The 18,564-nt window shown below is 40.5% G+C and overlaps 1 protein-coding gene across 5 annotated transcripts in view; it reads left to right on the top strand.

Annotated features, from left to right (window-relative positions):
• MTCL1 (microtubule crosslinking factor 1) overlaps positions 1-18,564 on the top strand; it is a 177,035-nt gene that overhangs the window by 113,773 nt on the left and 44,698 nt on the right. For 3 of the 5 annotated variants that reach the window (XM_077270216.1, XM_077270218.1, XM_077270219.1), the window contains exons 4-9: positions 3,885-3,944; positions 5,452-6,771; positions 8,211-8,363; positions 11,920-12,039; positions 16,559-16,795; positions 18,097-18,303. In XM_077270216.1, the coding sequence (XP_077126331.1) occupies positions 3,885-3,944; positions 5,452-6,771; positions 8,211-8,363; positions 11,920-12,039; positions 16,559-16,795; positions 18,097-18,303 (2,097 nt within the window). The remainder of the gene's footprint in view (positions 1-3,884; positions 3,945-5,451; positions 6,772-8,210; positions 8,364-11,919; positions 12,040-16,558; positions 16,796-18,096; positions 18,304-18,564) is intronic. The other 2 variants (XM_077270217.1, XM_077270220.1) reach the window with 2 other exon arrangements.

The raw sequence follows: 18,564 nt of genomic DNA, 5'->3' as shown, positions 1-18,564 counted from the left end.
ATGTGTATAATATATATGGGTCATATATAGATTTTAGACATTGACCCACATTTATCAAATATGATGCCAATATACCCGGTGTTTAAAGGAGCTGTCTCCACATGAACAAAGTCTACTATGGCAAAGTGCTCATCAAGGAAGCTACTTTACAATTTTAATCTTATAAAAAATCATCTCTTTTTTCAAGGATGGAGGGATTCATAATTTTATTGCTTAATGTTCGCGCTCTACATTACTGGCCACTTCTGCAGTTTAGCAGCGTATCTGAACATGCACAGTGCTTACAGGTCCTTTTCATGGCAGCAATGTCAGCACGGATCTAAAGCTGGCTGGATCCATGGAGCAAACGATCCGGCCATCTTTATTGTGCTCCTCCGATCCTGTTACAGCATCAGATAGTGCACAGTCAAAGATGACAACTGAGAACAACCCTTTAAGGAGAACCCGTCACAAGGTCAAAAGTTTCCAGTTTTTGCTTCTTTTATTCCCACTGCTCCAATACATATTCAGTTTTTATTGTATTTTTTAATTTAATCTTTCATACAATTCCAGAGATGTTAGCCTTTGTATTTGGTTCTAATTATTATGGTCTTTACAAATATGGCATGGCTCACCGGATTATCTGGAGGCATGTCTTGGGGCAGCTTTGCATTATTATCCTGCAAGCGATGCCCTCTTGGTAAAGACCATAAAAAGCAACAATTAATTAAGAAAACGGGATAATTAGGGGGACGGGAATAAAATAGGAGCGAAAACTGGGCCCTATTGATCTGGCAGCAAGTCATCTTTAAAGTATAGATATTTTATAATTTTATTATGTCTGTGTTTGGTGTGATAAATTTACCTTCTTTGATAATTACCGTACATACTCAAGTATAAGCCGAGATTTTCAGCCCATTTTTTTTAGGCTGAAAGTGCCCCTCTCGGCTTATACTTGAGTCATTGTCCCAGGGGGTCGGCAGCAGAGGGGGAGCGGCAGGAGTCAGCGGCTGTCACATCATACTCGCCCCCTCCTGGCGCGGTCTCTGCACTTCCCTGCTTCTCAGATGGTCTCCGGCGCCTGCAGCTCTTCCTGTGTTCAGCGGTCACGTGTACCGCTCATTAAAGTAATGAATATGCACGCGACTCCACTTCCATAGGCGTGGAGCATATATTCATTACATTAATGAGCGATACCATATCACTGCTCCGCACTGGAAGGAGCTGCCGCCCCGAGACAATGGAGAAGCAGGGAAGTGCAGAGACCATGCCAGGAGGGTGAGTATGACGGGGGAGGGTGAGCCATGCGATATTCACCTGCCCCCATTCCACCGCCGGGCGGTGTCTTCCGTGTCCTCTGGCTGTGACGTTAAGGTCAGAGGGTGCGATGACGTGGTTAGTGCGCGCCCTCTGCCTGAACAGTCACTGCAGAGAGACGGAAGACACAGCGTCTCGTGGTGGTGGAGCGGCGACACCGGCACCTGGCTCACATACTGCGCCGGTGTCCCCCGCCTGCTCAGGACACCGGCACCTGGCCCCCCAGTGACGAGAGGTGAGTATGTCATTTTTTTTTTTTATTTTTTTTTATCGCAGCAGCATACAGGGCATATTATTCTATGGAGCATCTTATGGGGCTGTCATTAACCTTTGTGCAGCATTATATGGGGAATATTTTTTGTATGGAGCATATTATGGGGCCCGTCATGAACTTTATGGAGCATTATATGGGGAGTATTTTGTATGGAGCATCTTATGGGGCCATAATCAACCTTTATGCAGGATTGTATGGGGCAAATGTTTCTATTGAGCATCTATAATCAACCTTTGTGCAGCATTATATGGGGCATATTTTTGTATGAAGCATCTAATGGGGCCCATCATAAACTTTATGGAGCATTATATGGGACATATTTTATTATGGAGCATCTTATGGGGCCCATCGTGAACTGTATGGAGTATTATATGGGGCATATTTTAATATGGAACATCTTATGGGGCCCATCATGAACTGTATGGAGCATTATATGGGGCTCCTGATTCAATAGGGATATTCAAAAACACTTAACCTACTGATGTCTCAATTAATTTTACTTTTATTGGTATCTATTTTTATTTTTGACATTTACCAGTAGCTGCTGCATTTCCCACCCTAGGCTTATACTCGAGTCAATAAGTTTTCCCAGTTTTTTGTGGCAAAATTAGGGGTCTCGGCTTATACTCGAGTATATACGGTATGTCACAAAATACTTTACCACCGTTGATTTTCCATTTTTGAGTATTTGCATATCATTAATACAGCTTTCCATCTTGCCATTTCCATAAATCCTTGACTTTTTCCCTTTTGGTGTTGTAGCTTCATTATTGAGCAGTGTATTTAATGTGGGCTTACCCTGGGAACATCTGCGGATTGACAGCTGACCCTGTTGCTCACTGTTTAGGGGTTAGAAGTATGTGAGGACAGCTGTGATTATTAAATCTTCTTTTTCCATATATTTGAGCTCTTTAGAGTTTATTACTAATAATTTCTGTAACCTTATAACATGCGTATAATGTCTGCAGCCATGACATTTGGGGTTCTAGTTAAATATAGAGCTAGCCGAGTCGCACTGCAAGTCATAGATGCCTTATGTCGTTGCCACCACAGAGCAAAGTAGCAGCTTTTATGTGAGCTGTTTTTACCCAGCGTGAACCCACAGTGAGACAGGGTTATAGAGTATCATTGGCAGCAATTATCCTGTACAGTATGCAGTGGTACGCTGCACAGACGAGTGGGCGCACTGACTCTCACTGAAAGTGCTTCCCATTCCCACTATATTGCACTTACTAGGATTTGCCAATACGAAGTTTCATTAATATGTGATGTAATTTGTCTATTGCGTAAAAAATTGGGTATGCCTTTTCTTAAAGGAAATTAGTGAACATTATATTAGTATCTCTCTGTAAATAAAAAACAAACAAACAAGTTTGTGCTGGTTTTTGTAATGTAGGCTATCACTGACATCCATAAGAGTGTATTCTTATTGTGCCGCATGGCAGAAAAGGCAAAACTATACCCATTCAGTGCAAAATTCCGGCACAGTTCTGACGTGGGGTTTCTTAACTTGATAACTTGTTTGGCCTGTAAAAGTCGTGCGGCCAAAAATTGCATCGGAAACCTTGGCAATTCGCATGGCAATTTTTGCGTGAGATATTTTACTGCACACAGGGGACTTCTTATTATAGCAAAATATGAAGTCGATATTGTATAGTAAGACATATATATCTCCGGGAACCAATGTGACAACCTAGCTAGACTTAACAGTTAAGACAAGTATGTAACTCAGGTTGCGTATTTGTATTCTTTTTCTTTCCCAGTTACAGATGTTTATGATGGAGCGGGGCATTTCATTTTGTATTTACCAGGGCATTGGTAACAGCCGCTTCAGAGAGAAAGAGGACTGAAACGCTAGTACTCTATTGTAAGGCGCAATCTTAAAAGTTATTTTAAGGGGTCACACAATTTAGGATAAGAAGGCAAAACCAGAAACTCCATTTGCAGACCCATGTTTCTGGGGCATATGCCCCTCAGTGCTAAGCAGGAAAATTGATTGGGCTGGGTAAGAGACCTCTGACAGGGATACAAAGGGGTGAAGTTTCTCTTTCAGTTCTCTTGCTTTGCACTGATGAGGCCATTTGCATATTAAAAGAGCATTACATGGCCTATAAGTCTCCTTACACCATCTTGGTTCTATGCATAAGGAGAAACTTCACCCCTAAGGCTACTTTCACACTAGCGTTGTGTGACGTACGTCGCAATGCGTCGTTTTGGAGAAAAAACGACCCTTAGTGCATTGGTTAAGTTTACAGTTCTGCTCACCGGTCAGTTCAGTATTTCTGAATAACCAGAGGCTTTATCTTTTTTTCAGACCACACTAAAACGAAGAGGAAGTCGAGAGATGCACAAAGATAAAAAGACTTCCAGTCAGGTATCTGGATTTTTACTTATTTAAAAAAAATATATTATTTAATTCTTCAACTGTGTAAAAGACTTGTGATATTTCAGATTTATATGTATATAATACTAATATACCACCAATTAATATGAGCTATAAGACAGGGATGTGGAACCTCCAGCCCTTGGGAACCGGAGTGCTCGGGTTGGCAAGTTGCCGACCGCGGACCCCTTAATTACTCCTTGCTGCTGCACATGCAATAAAGGATTACGCCCTCATGCTGGCCCCATGTACTTTGTGTGCTGAGTCAGCGCATTCTGCATTTCTGTTCCACCAATGAAGACCACAGCCCCAGCGTCTCCTATAATGTATTTGTCCCAGGATCAGCCCCTCCTGTGATGTGTATGCCCCCAGCCCCTCCTGCGATGTACATGCCTCCTGTTACGCTTATGACCCCAGCCCCTCCTGTGATGTGTGTGCCCCAGCCCCTCCTGTGATGTGTATGCCCCAGCCCCTCCTGTGATGTATATGCCCCAGCCCCTCCTGTGATGTACATGCCCCCATGCCTCCTGTTACGTTTATGACCCCAGCCACTCCAGTTATGTATATGCCCCAGCCCCTCCTGTGATGTGTATGCCCCAGCCCCTCCTGTGATGTGTATGCACCAGCCCCTCCTGTGATGTGTATGCCCCAGCCCCTCCTGTGATGTATATGCCCCAGCCCCTCCTGTGATGTGTATGCCCCAGCCCCTCCTGTGATGTGTATGCCCCAGCCCCTCCTGTGATGTATATGCCCCAGCCCCTCCTGTGATGTGTATGCACCAGCCCCTCCTGTGATGTGTATGCCCCAGCCCCTCCTGTGATGTGTATGCCCCAGCCCCTCCTGTGATGTATATGCCCCAGCCCCTCCTGTGATGTGTATGCCCCAGCCCCTCCTGTTATGTGTATGCCCCAGCCCCTCCTGTGATGTATATGCCCCAGCCCCTCCTGTGATGTGTATGCCCCAGCCCCTCCTGTGATGTGTATGCCCCAGCCCCTCCTGTGATGTGTATGCCCCAGCCCCTCCTGTGATGTATATGCCCCAGCCCCTCCTGTGATGTATATGCCCCAGCCCCTCCCGTGATGTGTATGCCCCCAACCCATCCAGTGATGTGTATGCCCCTATGTCTTCTGAGATGTGACTTAATTGAATGGATTTTTGCCTTGTTTTGTTTTTTTATTTTGGAATATTTGCAATTGTGCTCGCTAGACTTAACAGTCCAGGAGAGAATAATTCCCTCTGTGGGAACCTATACATATAGTAATCAAGATCTTTTTTATGTTATATTCAATAAGAAAAAACCACTAGAGATCACCTAGGCAGATATTCGCAAAAATTGTGAAATGTAATTAAAGGGTAATAAAACATCTAGAGGGCTAAATATAAGAATTAGATACCCTGCCTAATTCTGCCTATGGGTCATACTCCTGAGTTAGCATGCCATGATAATTTATTCATAATAGCAGACATTTAACATGGATGTATATTTCCTAATGCCCAGGAGGACAATGCTGATCTAAAGTGCCAGCTACAATTTGCAAAGGAAGAAGCAGCATTAATGAGAAGGAAAATGGCAAAACTTGGAAAAGAGAAAGATGAAGTAGAGCAAGAACTAGAGAAATACAAGTCCATTTACGGAGATGTTGAAAGTCCTTTCCTAACGGGGGAATCCGGAGGCCCACCCAGCACAAGAGAGGCTGAGCTAAAACTGCGTCTGAAGTTGGTGGAAGAGGAAGCAAATATTCTCGGTAGAAAAATTGTTGAGCTGGAGGTGGAAAATAGGGGCATTAAAGCAGAAATGGAAGACCTCAGGTGTCAGTATGAAAAAGAATTTCTAAGCAGGGAGTATGTTTCAAGCATTCCTACCTCACCATTTGGTGATTCCATGGAATCTGCCACAGAGCTGCGACGCCATCTCCAATTTGTGGAGGAGGAAGCAGATCTCTTGAGGAGATCCATTTCAGAGATAGAGGATCACAATAAACAACTTACAACAGAGCTAAATAGATTCAAGTTTGGACCAGTTGAGGACCTTGTCTGGATTGATGACAATTCCTCCGAATGCAATGGTTCTTTACAGGAGGAGCTAAAGTCTGCTAGAATCCAGATAAGCGACCTAAGTGCTAAAGTTATGAAACTTCAATATGAAAACAGAGTTCTACTGTCAAACGTGCAACGTTATGATCTTGTTTCACACCTGGGAATGCGAACAGCAAGTCCAAGGGATAGTGATGCAGAAAGTGATGCAGGGAAAAAAGAATGTGACGGTGATGATGGACGTCTTGTTCAACCAAAGAGGGAAGGCCCTATTGGTGGAGAGAGTGATTCCGAAGATGCCTATGAGAAAACTTCTGGTTTTGAAAGTGTAAAACCATCAGAAATCGGGGGCTTGTTCTGCATGGAACTGGCTAAAAAGCAAGAAGATGCACAATATTTTACAAGCATAAAACATGAGGCCGATCGACTAGGAAAAACCGTAGACCGTCTTATTTCAGACACAGACAGCCTAATCTATGATGCCAAGTTGCAGATGATTGGAGGATCTGTGGAGGAGGTGCTCAAGACTTGTCAAGAGAAGGAAGATGCTGCTGGGTCAAATGTTTTAAACAGCATCAATAATAAAATGAAAGTGTTCAGGAAAGAGTTGAATAGTTTTCTAGACATGATTGAGGATTCGGGTGAAGGTCTAAAAGAGCGTGCAGAAGATCTCTCCCCAATGCCACACCTCACTGAATCGTCAAGTTTCTTGTCCAACTTGACTTCAGCTTCTCGAGACTCTCCTATTGGAAATCTTGGAAAAGATCTGATGACTGACTTTCAGGTAAATAAATGTTGCATATTCACATTATTTTTTTGCCATTAACACATGGATACTGTTTTTTCCCCAGCTAACTAGTAATGAAAACTAAAATCTTAAACTGCACGCTCGCCTCTGAAGACAGTTGTACAGTTTGTATACACATTTAATCTACATGTACTGGTCATAAGTTACAGCTTGTAGTGTAGTCCAGACCTGCTTTATAGTCCGCAGGTTGTTAATAGAAACAAGCCTGTCCTCAGATACATCTTTGAAAGCTTAATTGAACCGCTGACACTTCTTAGAAAGCATGCTTGGAGATTTCAGCTCTTTACCTTTCAGAATCATGAATGCAGCTCTGACCAATAATACAGACTGTAACACAGGATCAGTACAAGATAATAATCCATTTTAATTATCAAGTAACTTTTTAATGTAGATTTAATCTGTATATACACTAGAAAATTATAATCAAAGGTAAACATACAACTAATTGAGCACATTTTTTGCAATAACCGTTATTAGATTATAACCTAATAGCTAATTAGGCTTCGGCCAATTCACGTTAATGATCATTTTTAAAGCACCACTCCAGTTTTGTTATTTCTTTATTTCAGCACTAGAGTGGTGCCACTAATGTAAGAGCCCTGACTTTGGTATTATACTCACCATGCGCCGTCTGCAGCTCTGCCCAGTGCTGTTCCAGGCCCACTCCACCATCTTGTGACTGCAACTTCTGACTGACCGGACTCACGTCAGAGGTAACGGTCACACGTTCTCAGTGTAAGTCCGTGAAAGCCTCGTTCTGGCTCTCATTTACTTACATTGAGTAATGATCTGCGGCTCACCAGCAAACACTGGAGCGATCCGGCAAGTCACAAACTTCCTGAGACTGACCGGAGCGGCGCTGAGAACAGATGAAGATGGCAGCTGGTAAGTATAGTACGAGGGACAGGAAACTTACATTTGTGGCACCACTCCAACGGTAAAATAAAAAACATAAAAACACTGCAGTAGTGCTTTAATGCTATGTATTTGCTCTAGCCCTTCTAATGCATGAAACCAACTACACCATAGTCTTAGCCATATGACTATAAATTGGGGAAGAAATTGGTTTGCCGATGCTTTCATTGATCACACGCTTGCTGTTGGTGTGACACATGCATCTCTCATTGCATGCGCGTCTCATAACCAGTGTTTGCGTTCTTTTCCCCCCCGTTTTTTCTCTTTTGCTTTGCAGATATTTCAACCCATCATTTTGCTCATCCTGTTTTTGGTTTTGTTTTCATCTCTGTCTTACGCCACCATTTTTAAGTTAGTCTTCCTGTTCACGCTTTTCTTTGTTCTGTAGTGTTTTACAGTCTTTCTCCTTTATGTTGCGTTGTATATGTCTGTTTATTTACTTTACCCCCCTACATTGGTCTTTTTTTTATTTTGTGTTTATATACTGCTCATGCACTTAGCAGCCCAAGCTGAGGGATCAAATGGAATGGCAACTCCATCATGAGCATGAAGAAGATGCCCACGGTCTCCATGTTAATCATGAGTCACATCGCAGAGCAGATGGAGACAGTAAGCACTGCAGGCCCGAAGACAAGGGCGGTTTCAGTCTAGAGGTCAGCAATATTGTATATCCCCTTTTATCTACATTTAATCTCATTGTTTTATCTATAAACCAAGCATAGGTAGATAGAAAACCCCTGTCCCCCAACTTTTAAAAAACAAAGTGTGCTTGACTTGCCCTCCCTGGGTCCAGCAATGAGTCTCTGCTGCAGCTCCCAGGGTCTATTATTGTCTGCAGCATTGACATCACATCAACAGTACTGCAGCCAATCAGTGGCTCATCCCGTCAACTCGGGAAAGCTCACTTATGGACTTCAGCGGTGGAGACACAGCCCTGGACCCAAGGAGGGTGAGTAAAGCACAGTTTTTGAAACAAACTGCTGACAGGGGTTTTCAGAACTTGCAGAATTCCCTTAAGTCAATGAATAACAAAACATTTAGACTCTTTTCCCACACAAATATAAATCAATTTTTGAAGTTTTTCCTGCTCTTTAACATGGTTTCTGTAGAACGGACAGCACATTCGATCTGACATAGTCCCTTTAATATTCCTGCCAGTGTTTAAAAACTGCTATTTCAGAAAAAATCTGGTGTGAAATCTTTGGTGAGATTTGTAAAGAACATAATCATTTCTTTTTCTCATTAATGATTGTACCTAAAAGCTTTGTTTTCAGTATTTCCTAAACTTAAGGTTCAAGTTGGTCTGAAAGATCATATGAAGAATATCAAAGAAATTCTTACAAAACTTTATAAATTAAAATTTAAGAATTTGATTTGGCTAATTTATACAATAGTCACAGAGAACAGTGACTGAATCAATTAGTCATTTATATAATTCTGTGTAAATATTTACAACCAAGATTTCTTAACAATTTTAAGCCACGTTTGTGTTTCCATTTTTCTTTTTTCGCTGGCTAGTTTTGTGCTATATTTCTCGATTTTATTGCAGGGATATCACTACATGGCTGCAATGACATCCCATCCTGGTGTTATGTGACTCCCAAGATCATTATACCATGAGTGGTTCTCCCCGTGGCCGGGGGGCACACATTACATACTCACTCGTTACATCAGAATTCCACACCCATGCACAGTACATTCTAAGTAAGCTGGGTTTTAACAAACCCCATTCAGATCCAGAGATACAAAATTTAGTGTGAATTCTAAACTTGCTGCTTGTTTTTTAAAATCCACATCAATCTCTATCTGTAGCAGAAATGCAATGAATTAGATTGATAACAAATGAACAAGTTAGATTCCCAACAAAACCAGCATGTAATATGCACATTTCATTGTGGATGTCAGTGCAGATTTATAGTATAGAAGTGTTATAGGTGTGCTGTTGTGTTATTATGAGGGTGTTATAAAGTTATTAGGAAATGTTGACAATGGCACTATATTTTTTGATGAGCAGATTTGACAATATTGGCTATATAAAACTCTTTGGGTATACTTTATATACCGTTACTTAAAATTCTAATAGTTTATCAAAATTTTAAGTATACACAGTTAACTCAAATTTGTAATGAAACAAAAGAACCATTTTATATGAAGAATATAATGATGATGATATAATGATGATTTGTATGCCGTGTAATATATTGTGTTCAGTTGTCCAAAATAAAATATTTGCCAAAATGGCACCCCATGGTGTCGAACTGGCAAATTGGCATTGAGTGAACATTTCTAATATTCACCCTTATTGCCAAATCTACACCACTTCACTGATTATAGGGTCTGGATGCTGTTTCAGGCTATGTTCACACGTTGGTTTTATTTTCTTGTCTGATTTAGAAAACTGCAGGATGTCACTTCTTTCAGCATTTTTTCTGCGTATTTGCAGCATTTTTTCACCCTTGGAACGCAATGGATAAGTACAAAAACGCAGCAAAAAACACAGGTATCAGTTTCTGCCGCGTTTTTGTTGCAAGAACCTTAGGAGGTTAAATCAGGCTTTTGGGGGGCCACAAAGCTTTATTAAAATGTACAAGAGACCATAAAAACGCAGCAAAAACTCAGCAAAGCCTGTTATTTTGAAGCAGCTTCTTTACTGCAGAAAAAAATGAGGCAAAAACGCAGGGTGTGAACATAGCCTTAGACTGGGTCTTGAAGGTCTTGTGTGGAGCCTAAACTGATGCCATGATTGTTGCGGAATCAGTCTTTAGGTAGTCTTTACTTCTTGTGCAACCTCTTAAGGACACATTGATGCCAAAGATGATCTTGTCTTAGCTGATTTGCCCAGCCTAAGAGCTCAGCCACACAGCTATTTTTTCATACTAAGTCTGACTCTTTTTTCCCATCTAAAATCAGCAAGAAATGAGTTATAGCTCGCCTTGTTTTCAATAGCAATCTGAGCTGCAGTTCATAAAGTGCAGACAGATCTCTTCTGTGCTTCAAAATCCACATTGCAGAAATAAGAGACATGTCAGTTCTTGAGGTGGTTGCTGCCATATGCCGATTTATCCCATGGAATGTGACACATTGAGGTGCAGATCTGCCATATTTCATGTGATTGGCAGCTAGTTTTATTCTCTTTCGAATGAGCAGCCGGACATGCCTGAACTGCTCTCCATAATTTCTACTTCTTGCAATAGTCAATATTGGGTGACATTAAAAAGGCATTATATTCTACTGAGTAACTATATAATGTCCTCACAATAGTTTTATATGACATGGCTTTATCATTGGGGATCTATGAAAACACTATGGTTAGGAAAAAAACAAGAGTTTTAAGGTTCTGTATAACATTGGAAAAGATAAATTATATTTTTACAATCTTTTCATGGATTATGTCTGATAGACTTAAAGTAAGACTCCATTTATTTGTCTTCCATTCTGTCACCAGTCCCTTTAATGATATAGTGTCGCTATTATTACTTTATGTAGTTGTTTCTTTTTGGTCTACTCCTCTTCAGTTAGGCCTTGTGATAACTTAGGGACCCCCTGGAAACTATGTGGCTCTGCGGTCTTTTCAGGGGATCACCACTTCCATTATAGGCACTGCCTATAAAATTGCAAGAAATGTACCACACACAGAGAAACCAATGTCACAGCCAGTGTCACACAGTTATAATGGAGGAGATCACAGTTCATCCTCCCTGACTGTTTATTGATTATGTAGTCACTAATTTAGGAGAATATAGAGGATAGTCGCACTGTTTCCACAGCAGGCAGAGATGGTACTGACTCTAGCAGGTCATGGGCTGCTGTCTGAGGCATTAGGAATTGATAGCAGAGCATGAAGGAGAAGAAGCAGAGTGAAATCTGACATGGAGTCTGAAGAGGGTGAAATAGTGCTTCTTTAATGCCAGCTTAGTCCCAAATAATGTGAAACTAGTGAATTTCTATGATAACGTGAACGTAACTGAGCGTTATCGGCTGGTTTCTGAAGGATCGCTTCTCCTCAGATGTAGTATGACACGCTCTACCGTCATAATGTTGTGAACATTCACAATTAGACGAATTACTTGAATATGAAATTGCTCTTGTTCAGGAATTACATTTCTATTTAATAGTGTCACTTTCAGGATGTTTGATTGGCTTATGTCATACGATTCGTTTTTTTATCATTTTGTTTTATCTGTAATGTAATTATTCTCCAATATTCAGCTCAGCAATCATGTGTCGCCTGAAAAGACTTCAGCTTTACGTGAACTACAAGCTATTCTAGAACAGGAAAGGAGACTTCACCAAGAGGAGCACGACAAGGTGACGGACAGGCTCATTCAGGTATTGTGCTTCCCTAATCCACCACCAACCACACGTCACTCATCAAAGAAATATAACACTGGAAAGGTCTAGAAGATGGCCTTATCTTTGTTTTCCATGAGATTCCTCCTTTATGTGTGTGCAGTGTACTACAACAAGGCGTACAATGAGTGTCTGATCCTCTAATGCCCCCCACAATAATACTAGTGATCATTCTAGTAATGTATGTCTCCTCCACTGTCACCTTCACGGCTCAGAGGGGTTTAAAACTTGGTGTCTAGACTACATCAATGCCGTTATCTTATATGCTTTTTAAACAATTGTTATGGTCATTTTGATATTAGACACTTGTTAAGTATTTCTACTACGATTAGAGTTATTGTATTGACATTATGATTTTATAGTTTTAGAAAAGTTATTTCTTCCCTTTTTTATTAGGCAAAAGTAGTGTTCTTTAAGTTAGAACAATTAGATATCCACTTGTCCAGGCTTGGAATCAAAGTCTACAGTCATTCTAGGTGGTGCTTCTGAATCCTGACAATGTGCGATGCTGTTACGCTTCCCTGGTGTTGCTTGGGAGAGTGAGTATGTAATTTACATATTTGCAGTCACGTGCCGACTAGACGTGATTGTCCACTCTCAATAAAAGTGCACTGAGAGAGATTGAGCACGTTTAGTCAGACTGTGAGCTGAAGTATGCAAATGGCATACATGTGGTTAAGTGGCCGTCTGCCCTCATCAGCAATACCAGAGACCCCTGACAACGTGTTAACTGCCTGCTGTAAGGATTCAGACGTTTGCAGTCATATTGAGTGGTACAATTCACATCAGTATTACTGTGCCACCTAAGATAAGTCATTATTTTTACAGTTCCAGGCAACCAGGTATCATAGTTAGATGGAACAGGTGACTCATAAAATCAGCCATAGCTATGGACGTATATAAAAAAAACCAACAATAGGACGGCACCACATTACTAATATCACACAAAGTGGTGCACGCTGCCCGCAAAGAATTGTGAGAACGTTAACCAGGGAAAAAGAAAAGACTAGAGAGAAATATGAATGCACACACATCAATGATGCAGGTCAAAATAGTCCTTACTGAAATCATTACAGACAACATATAGCATTGAAAGAACCATCACCACCGTGCACAGTATATATGGTAAGTCCAAGATTATTCAAAAAAACAAATAGTATAATCAGGCAGTGTGATACATACATCACTGCCAGAGCTAAAAAGAAGCTATTGAGCGTAGTCTAACATACACCAACCAAGAAACCGGCCTAGATTACTGGCACTTCCAATAAATAAATTCCTACAAAACAGTGGAAGCACATGCCAAAATACAAAAAAAAACTCAACGTATCTTATTACATAAATTATTACAGTACACTTAAAATAAAAAAGGATACAGATACAAAATAGCTGCACACACAGAGTGTATTGCACTCTAATCCAGAAGTCATATACAAGTATACTCATCACCACATCAAACAATTATATTTATTTCCAGATATTCCTAGGGAGATGTATACGCTAAATAGCCTTTACTCAAAATGAACAATCCCATGGAAACCTGAACTAATAAATAGCCAACCTGTTAATAATCATATTGTCCATATAATAGCACAAAACACCACTCTATTTAAAGTGATTAATGCATAGTGCCAAAGTACATAAAATGAAAAAAGAAAACGTATATTGCCAAAGTGCAAAAAATTTTAAAAAACAGTCATAAACATATGCCCTGTCAAACTGTCTAGTGCTTACTACAAGTTTAATAGCATCAATAAAAAAATTACTACAAAGTGTAAAAGCTAATGGTACTAGATATATAGCACTAAGACTGGATTGTAATAAAAACTGGACTACACCGATGGTGCTACATAGGGGTTAAATAACCCAGCCTAGAGCGATTATGGATTACTGCAAAGTGCAGATGACTGATGAAAGTCAGCTTATTCAAGATATGGGAACTGAAAAGTTACTAAAGTGCCAAGTGACTTATAATAACAAGTAAATAAAGAGACTAATGATGATTCCAGTGCTAAAAATGCCAATAGAGAAGGCTAAAGGGTTAAGCAATACATGACCTGTGGGAGCAGCTCAGCCCCGACGCGCGTTTCACGTAATCTTCTTTCTGGGGGGTTTTCAGTATATATACCGTTATTATAAGTCACTTGGCACTATCCTATACTAGAGAGCAACTAAGGCTTGTGCTGGCTATAAAACCTAGCTGTGGTCAGGAGCTAGTCACAGTTACACGATCTCTTGGATTCATGGACATAGGTAATGTGAAGGTGACATTGGAAGAACTAAATGGGAGGATGTGAGGGTAAAATGCATAGCAGTATGTTTCAGGGGACCATGCTTAACACCCTTTCTCTTAGCCAGATTGTAAAGCAACTAAAAAGAGCCGCTCTCTGGGGCTTTATATGCAATACTACAATATGTGTGTGTCAGCAACAGTTACTCCTTCATTAACTCTTTGTGACGGGAGCCCCATTGGAATAGGGAGTTGCCTCATCAGGCTTTGAAAAAGAGCTTGAATACTCTAAGGTCTTTGTAAGATTATAGAGCTATTCCCATGTCCAAGATCCTATCCCAATATGTAGTATGTGTAATAATATTAGCAAATACCTCCAATTAGAAATGTAGTGTAGTTGCTCTGATAAGCTGTGTAGCTTTCTCCATGTGCAGGGCTTTGCAACAGATTAGGTATCCATGGTTACAACCACTCATATAGTTAGTTGTTAGTGGTTGTAACCATGGATACCTAAGCTACTGCAATGCTCTGAACATGATTAAGCAACATAGCGAATCTTAAAAACTGTACTATGTTTCTAATTAGAGGCATTTGGTAATATTATTGCTATTATACCTATATATTGGGATAGGATCTTGGAGATGGGAATACTCCTTTAAGGCCAGGGTTACACTTGCGTGTGCGCGAGTCTCTCGCATCAATACCCGGCACTCGGGACCGGAGTGTGCGGCTGCATAGAAATACATGCAGCTGAATGCTCCGGTCCCGAGTGCCAGCAGCAGTGCCGGGCATTGGTGTGAGAGACTCCCAGCCAAAATTGACATGTAGTCTAAGACTTAAATTGTTTTTTACAGGATATTTATCAGTTTAGTGGCTTATTTTTAAAATGTTGAACATAACAGTAGTTTCACGACTCATAACAGAGACATTTACGTGATGCAGGTAGTCTGTTTTTAAAGGGCTGTTCAGTAAAAAAAAAAAATCTAATTTAATACAATTATATTTAGATTATTTTAAAATGCACATCTATATGTATACATGTACATTGCCACAATGTTCAGACCCCCGACCCTAACTTTTGCATTGAAGTATCTAATAAGCCTGTGTAAGGGTCACTGTGAAGGGAGGAGGAGCAGGGCAGCTGTGCTATCACCTATTGGGATTGGTCCTTAATTATTATGTGTGTATAGGTTTATCACCTGTCATTGTAATTTTGCTTCTACTGATAAAGCTTGGGTAAATACTTCCTGAAAGGACAGGAAGTATCAATGTAAAAAGCTCAAATGACCAGTGTGAAAATTGCAAGATTATTAGTTTTATTTTATATTTTTTTTTAACAAAGATCGTACAATGAAAAAAGCACATTGCCATTTAAAAATATATATATTTCTAGCACAAAAACCTGATTTTCTGGATAGGTGAATTTCTGAAGATGGCTTCCCTTTAACGTTTATCCATGGGTAAATATCAGGCCCTGTGTGTGCTGTGTATCTTCATTGATCTCAGTTATAACCAAAATCCCGCTGATTTGTCTCCATTGGCTAGGAGATAGGAGATCATCCTATAATGGAAGACATCGGGGGGTTGAACAAGATGGGGTGAAATCACACACAAAATGGGCATCACTGCTTACCCCAAAGTGTCATGCATATTTCAAATGACACGATAATGTGGGCTAGAGAATATTTGACACCAGAAATTGACTTTATCACACTGACTGGTCTGATTAATATTAATTATGCAGTTGTGTGCTACTGTAAATGATCACTAAACTCAAGCCAGTGATAGATTTGGGTGCTGCTGACAAATCCATAGGTGTCATCAAATATTTATCTCCTGCTGCAGAGTGGTGTACACCCTCTCTGTTCTCTGCAGCTTAGGGCAATTTTATTAATTCAGTAGGTAAATGAAAACAGTTTTTGGCGTGCTCTCTATATGTACAGTCTGAACATTGTGTTAGTCAATTAGCTAGAAATCACGCAAAACTACAAAATTGCATGCTCAATTTTAATTTGGAACATTGCTTCCCTCCCCCATGATAACACTGTGTATATATTCAAACACATCCGAAATACCTGGTCACCAGGAAGGCAGGTTGGGAAAACGTGTCTGGCTGGGATCAGTTTACTGGCCAGCAGTGATTGGGGCATATTTTGATGTCCATTGACCAAACTGCTAACTACATTAATAGTAATTTCATGTGCATGGAAGATGAAATACATTAGGTTGAAGAGGCAGTGATAGTAGTTTTTGCTTTACATCACTCAGCTAGAAGAAGAACATCTGAAGACCATCCGGAGGAAAGACTTAGAGGTCCAGAGCCTTACGCTGCAGAATAAATTGGAGGAGAAAACATGGGGCCAGGAAAAGAGCGTTCTTCAGCAAGAGCTAAGGAACTTCAAGCAAAATGTCTTTGTTCTCTATGTCAAGTTAAAGTGGCTGCTGGCGCATTGGCGACAGTGCAGAAGGGTGGAAGAAGAGGAAGTGGGAGATGAGTTATTGCAGGTAGATCTTTAATATCTGTAGGGTTTCTCTAAATATTCTACTCTTTGAATGAGGTTTGTGTCATTTCTGTGTTGCCTTTGGTGCCAATGTATGTAGGATAGAAATTTACTGTAATACGGCATCCAGAGAACCTGAAGGAAAGCCACACAAACTCGGGGAGAACATATAAACTCCTTGCAGATGTTGTCTTTGGTGCGATGTGAACCCAGCACTCCAACACTGCAAGGCTACAGTGGTAACCACTGAGCCAGCGTGCTGCCCCTTATTTCTTTTTTTGTAATTACTTTTAAATGTTTTTATTGATTTTACCATAGTTTACAGAGGTTATAGCCATATATTTAGATTGTCAATTGCGCTGGATCCAAGTGTCCTGATTAAATAAGGTCAAAATCTGTAAATGATCATGGTACCAACCAGTTTTGAGAAAGGCTTCACTCCGCTGGTCACTTCGTAAATAACATATGAGTGACGTCCATAAAAAGGAGTTGAGGAGTGGTAGTTCATCAGTGGCAATGAAATGTCCTTCATTGTGATTTAAAGAATAAGTTATGATGTGGGTTTGAGAATATCCAGAGCTATAGGTGGTACCTTAATCCACCTGCTTTTCAATTCTGAAGTCACCTGGGTTGTACCTTAGTTATTTCATTATTTTCTATTTAGTTGAGAACTAAATGGAGGATCAAACTATACTTTTCGTTTTTATGAGATTCACGCTTGTTGATATTGTTAGAACCATATAATTCCAGGAGACTATTGTGCATGTGTCCTATTCTGATTATTTCATGGTGCATGAAACTGCCGGATCAACTGTACTGCCCAGCCTTCATCCAGCTCTTCTCGCCGGACGCACATTGGGCCGGAGATTTTAATTTTAGGACACTTAACTATGGGTATAATCCACTCATCTATGGAAGCCCTAATAATGAGCCTTCCATCCTTTTTCCAAGTGCAAAAATCTGTATGGACAAACATGGAATCCTAATTGTGCATCATGGCATTTGTTGTAAAAGTTATAAATTAGCATTCGGATTCTTAGTTATGTAACTAGATAATTATGTAAAAAGAATTCCTCCCGGGCACAGAAACACCCTTTAAATAATATTCATGTTAGATAGTGATTACATTGTCGTCATGCAAAGAATCATTGTTGCATATTTATCCCATGTGTTACTTGATTCCCAGAGATGCACCTCAGATGCTGCATGTGTCATGGCAGTAGGTGACTGTTTTAGCTTGAAGCATCACATTTGTTTGTACTGAAATGTCTTTCAAAAGTGATATGACCCATTGATTCTTTGCAGATTGACCAGCTAGACACCCTTCCTGAATTTGCTGCACACTTTGACTTCAGAGAAGGTGATGCTGACATGGAAGAAGTAGAGGAGGAGGATGAGGATGATGATGGAGTGTTTGCCTTAACAGATTATCCCCAACATTCCACAGCAGAGCACAGCCGAGACCTCAGCCCTCAGCTCCAGACAGCGGAGATCCTCCAGCATCAGAAGCAGGTACTGAGCCGCTCCATGCCTACAAGCTGAAACACATCACATTGCATCTGCCGAAAGGAATAAAACAAGCAAGTCTGGCATATGCATGTGAAAAGTAGACTGTTGGCATTCATCAAGTTGGTGTACGCCTATATGTTTTGGGGTATAATATAGCGTGGTAGACCATGCTTTTCTGTGGAGACAGATCTAGAGAAAAAATATACCACTTTTTTTATACAATTCTTTTAACAAGGGAACCTATGGATGATGTCTGCCTGTTTA

The sequence above is a fragment of the Ranitomeya variabilis genome, chromosome 6 (assembly GCF_051348905.1).
Source record: "Ranitomeya variabilis isolate aRanVar5 chromosome 6, aRanVar5.hap1, whole genome shotgun sequence".
Taxonomy (NCBI): Eukaryota; Metazoa; Chordata; class Amphibia; order Anura; family Dendrobatidae; genus Ranitomeya; species Ranitomeya variabilis.
This window is presented reverse-complemented; position numbering and strand designations above follow the sequence as displayed.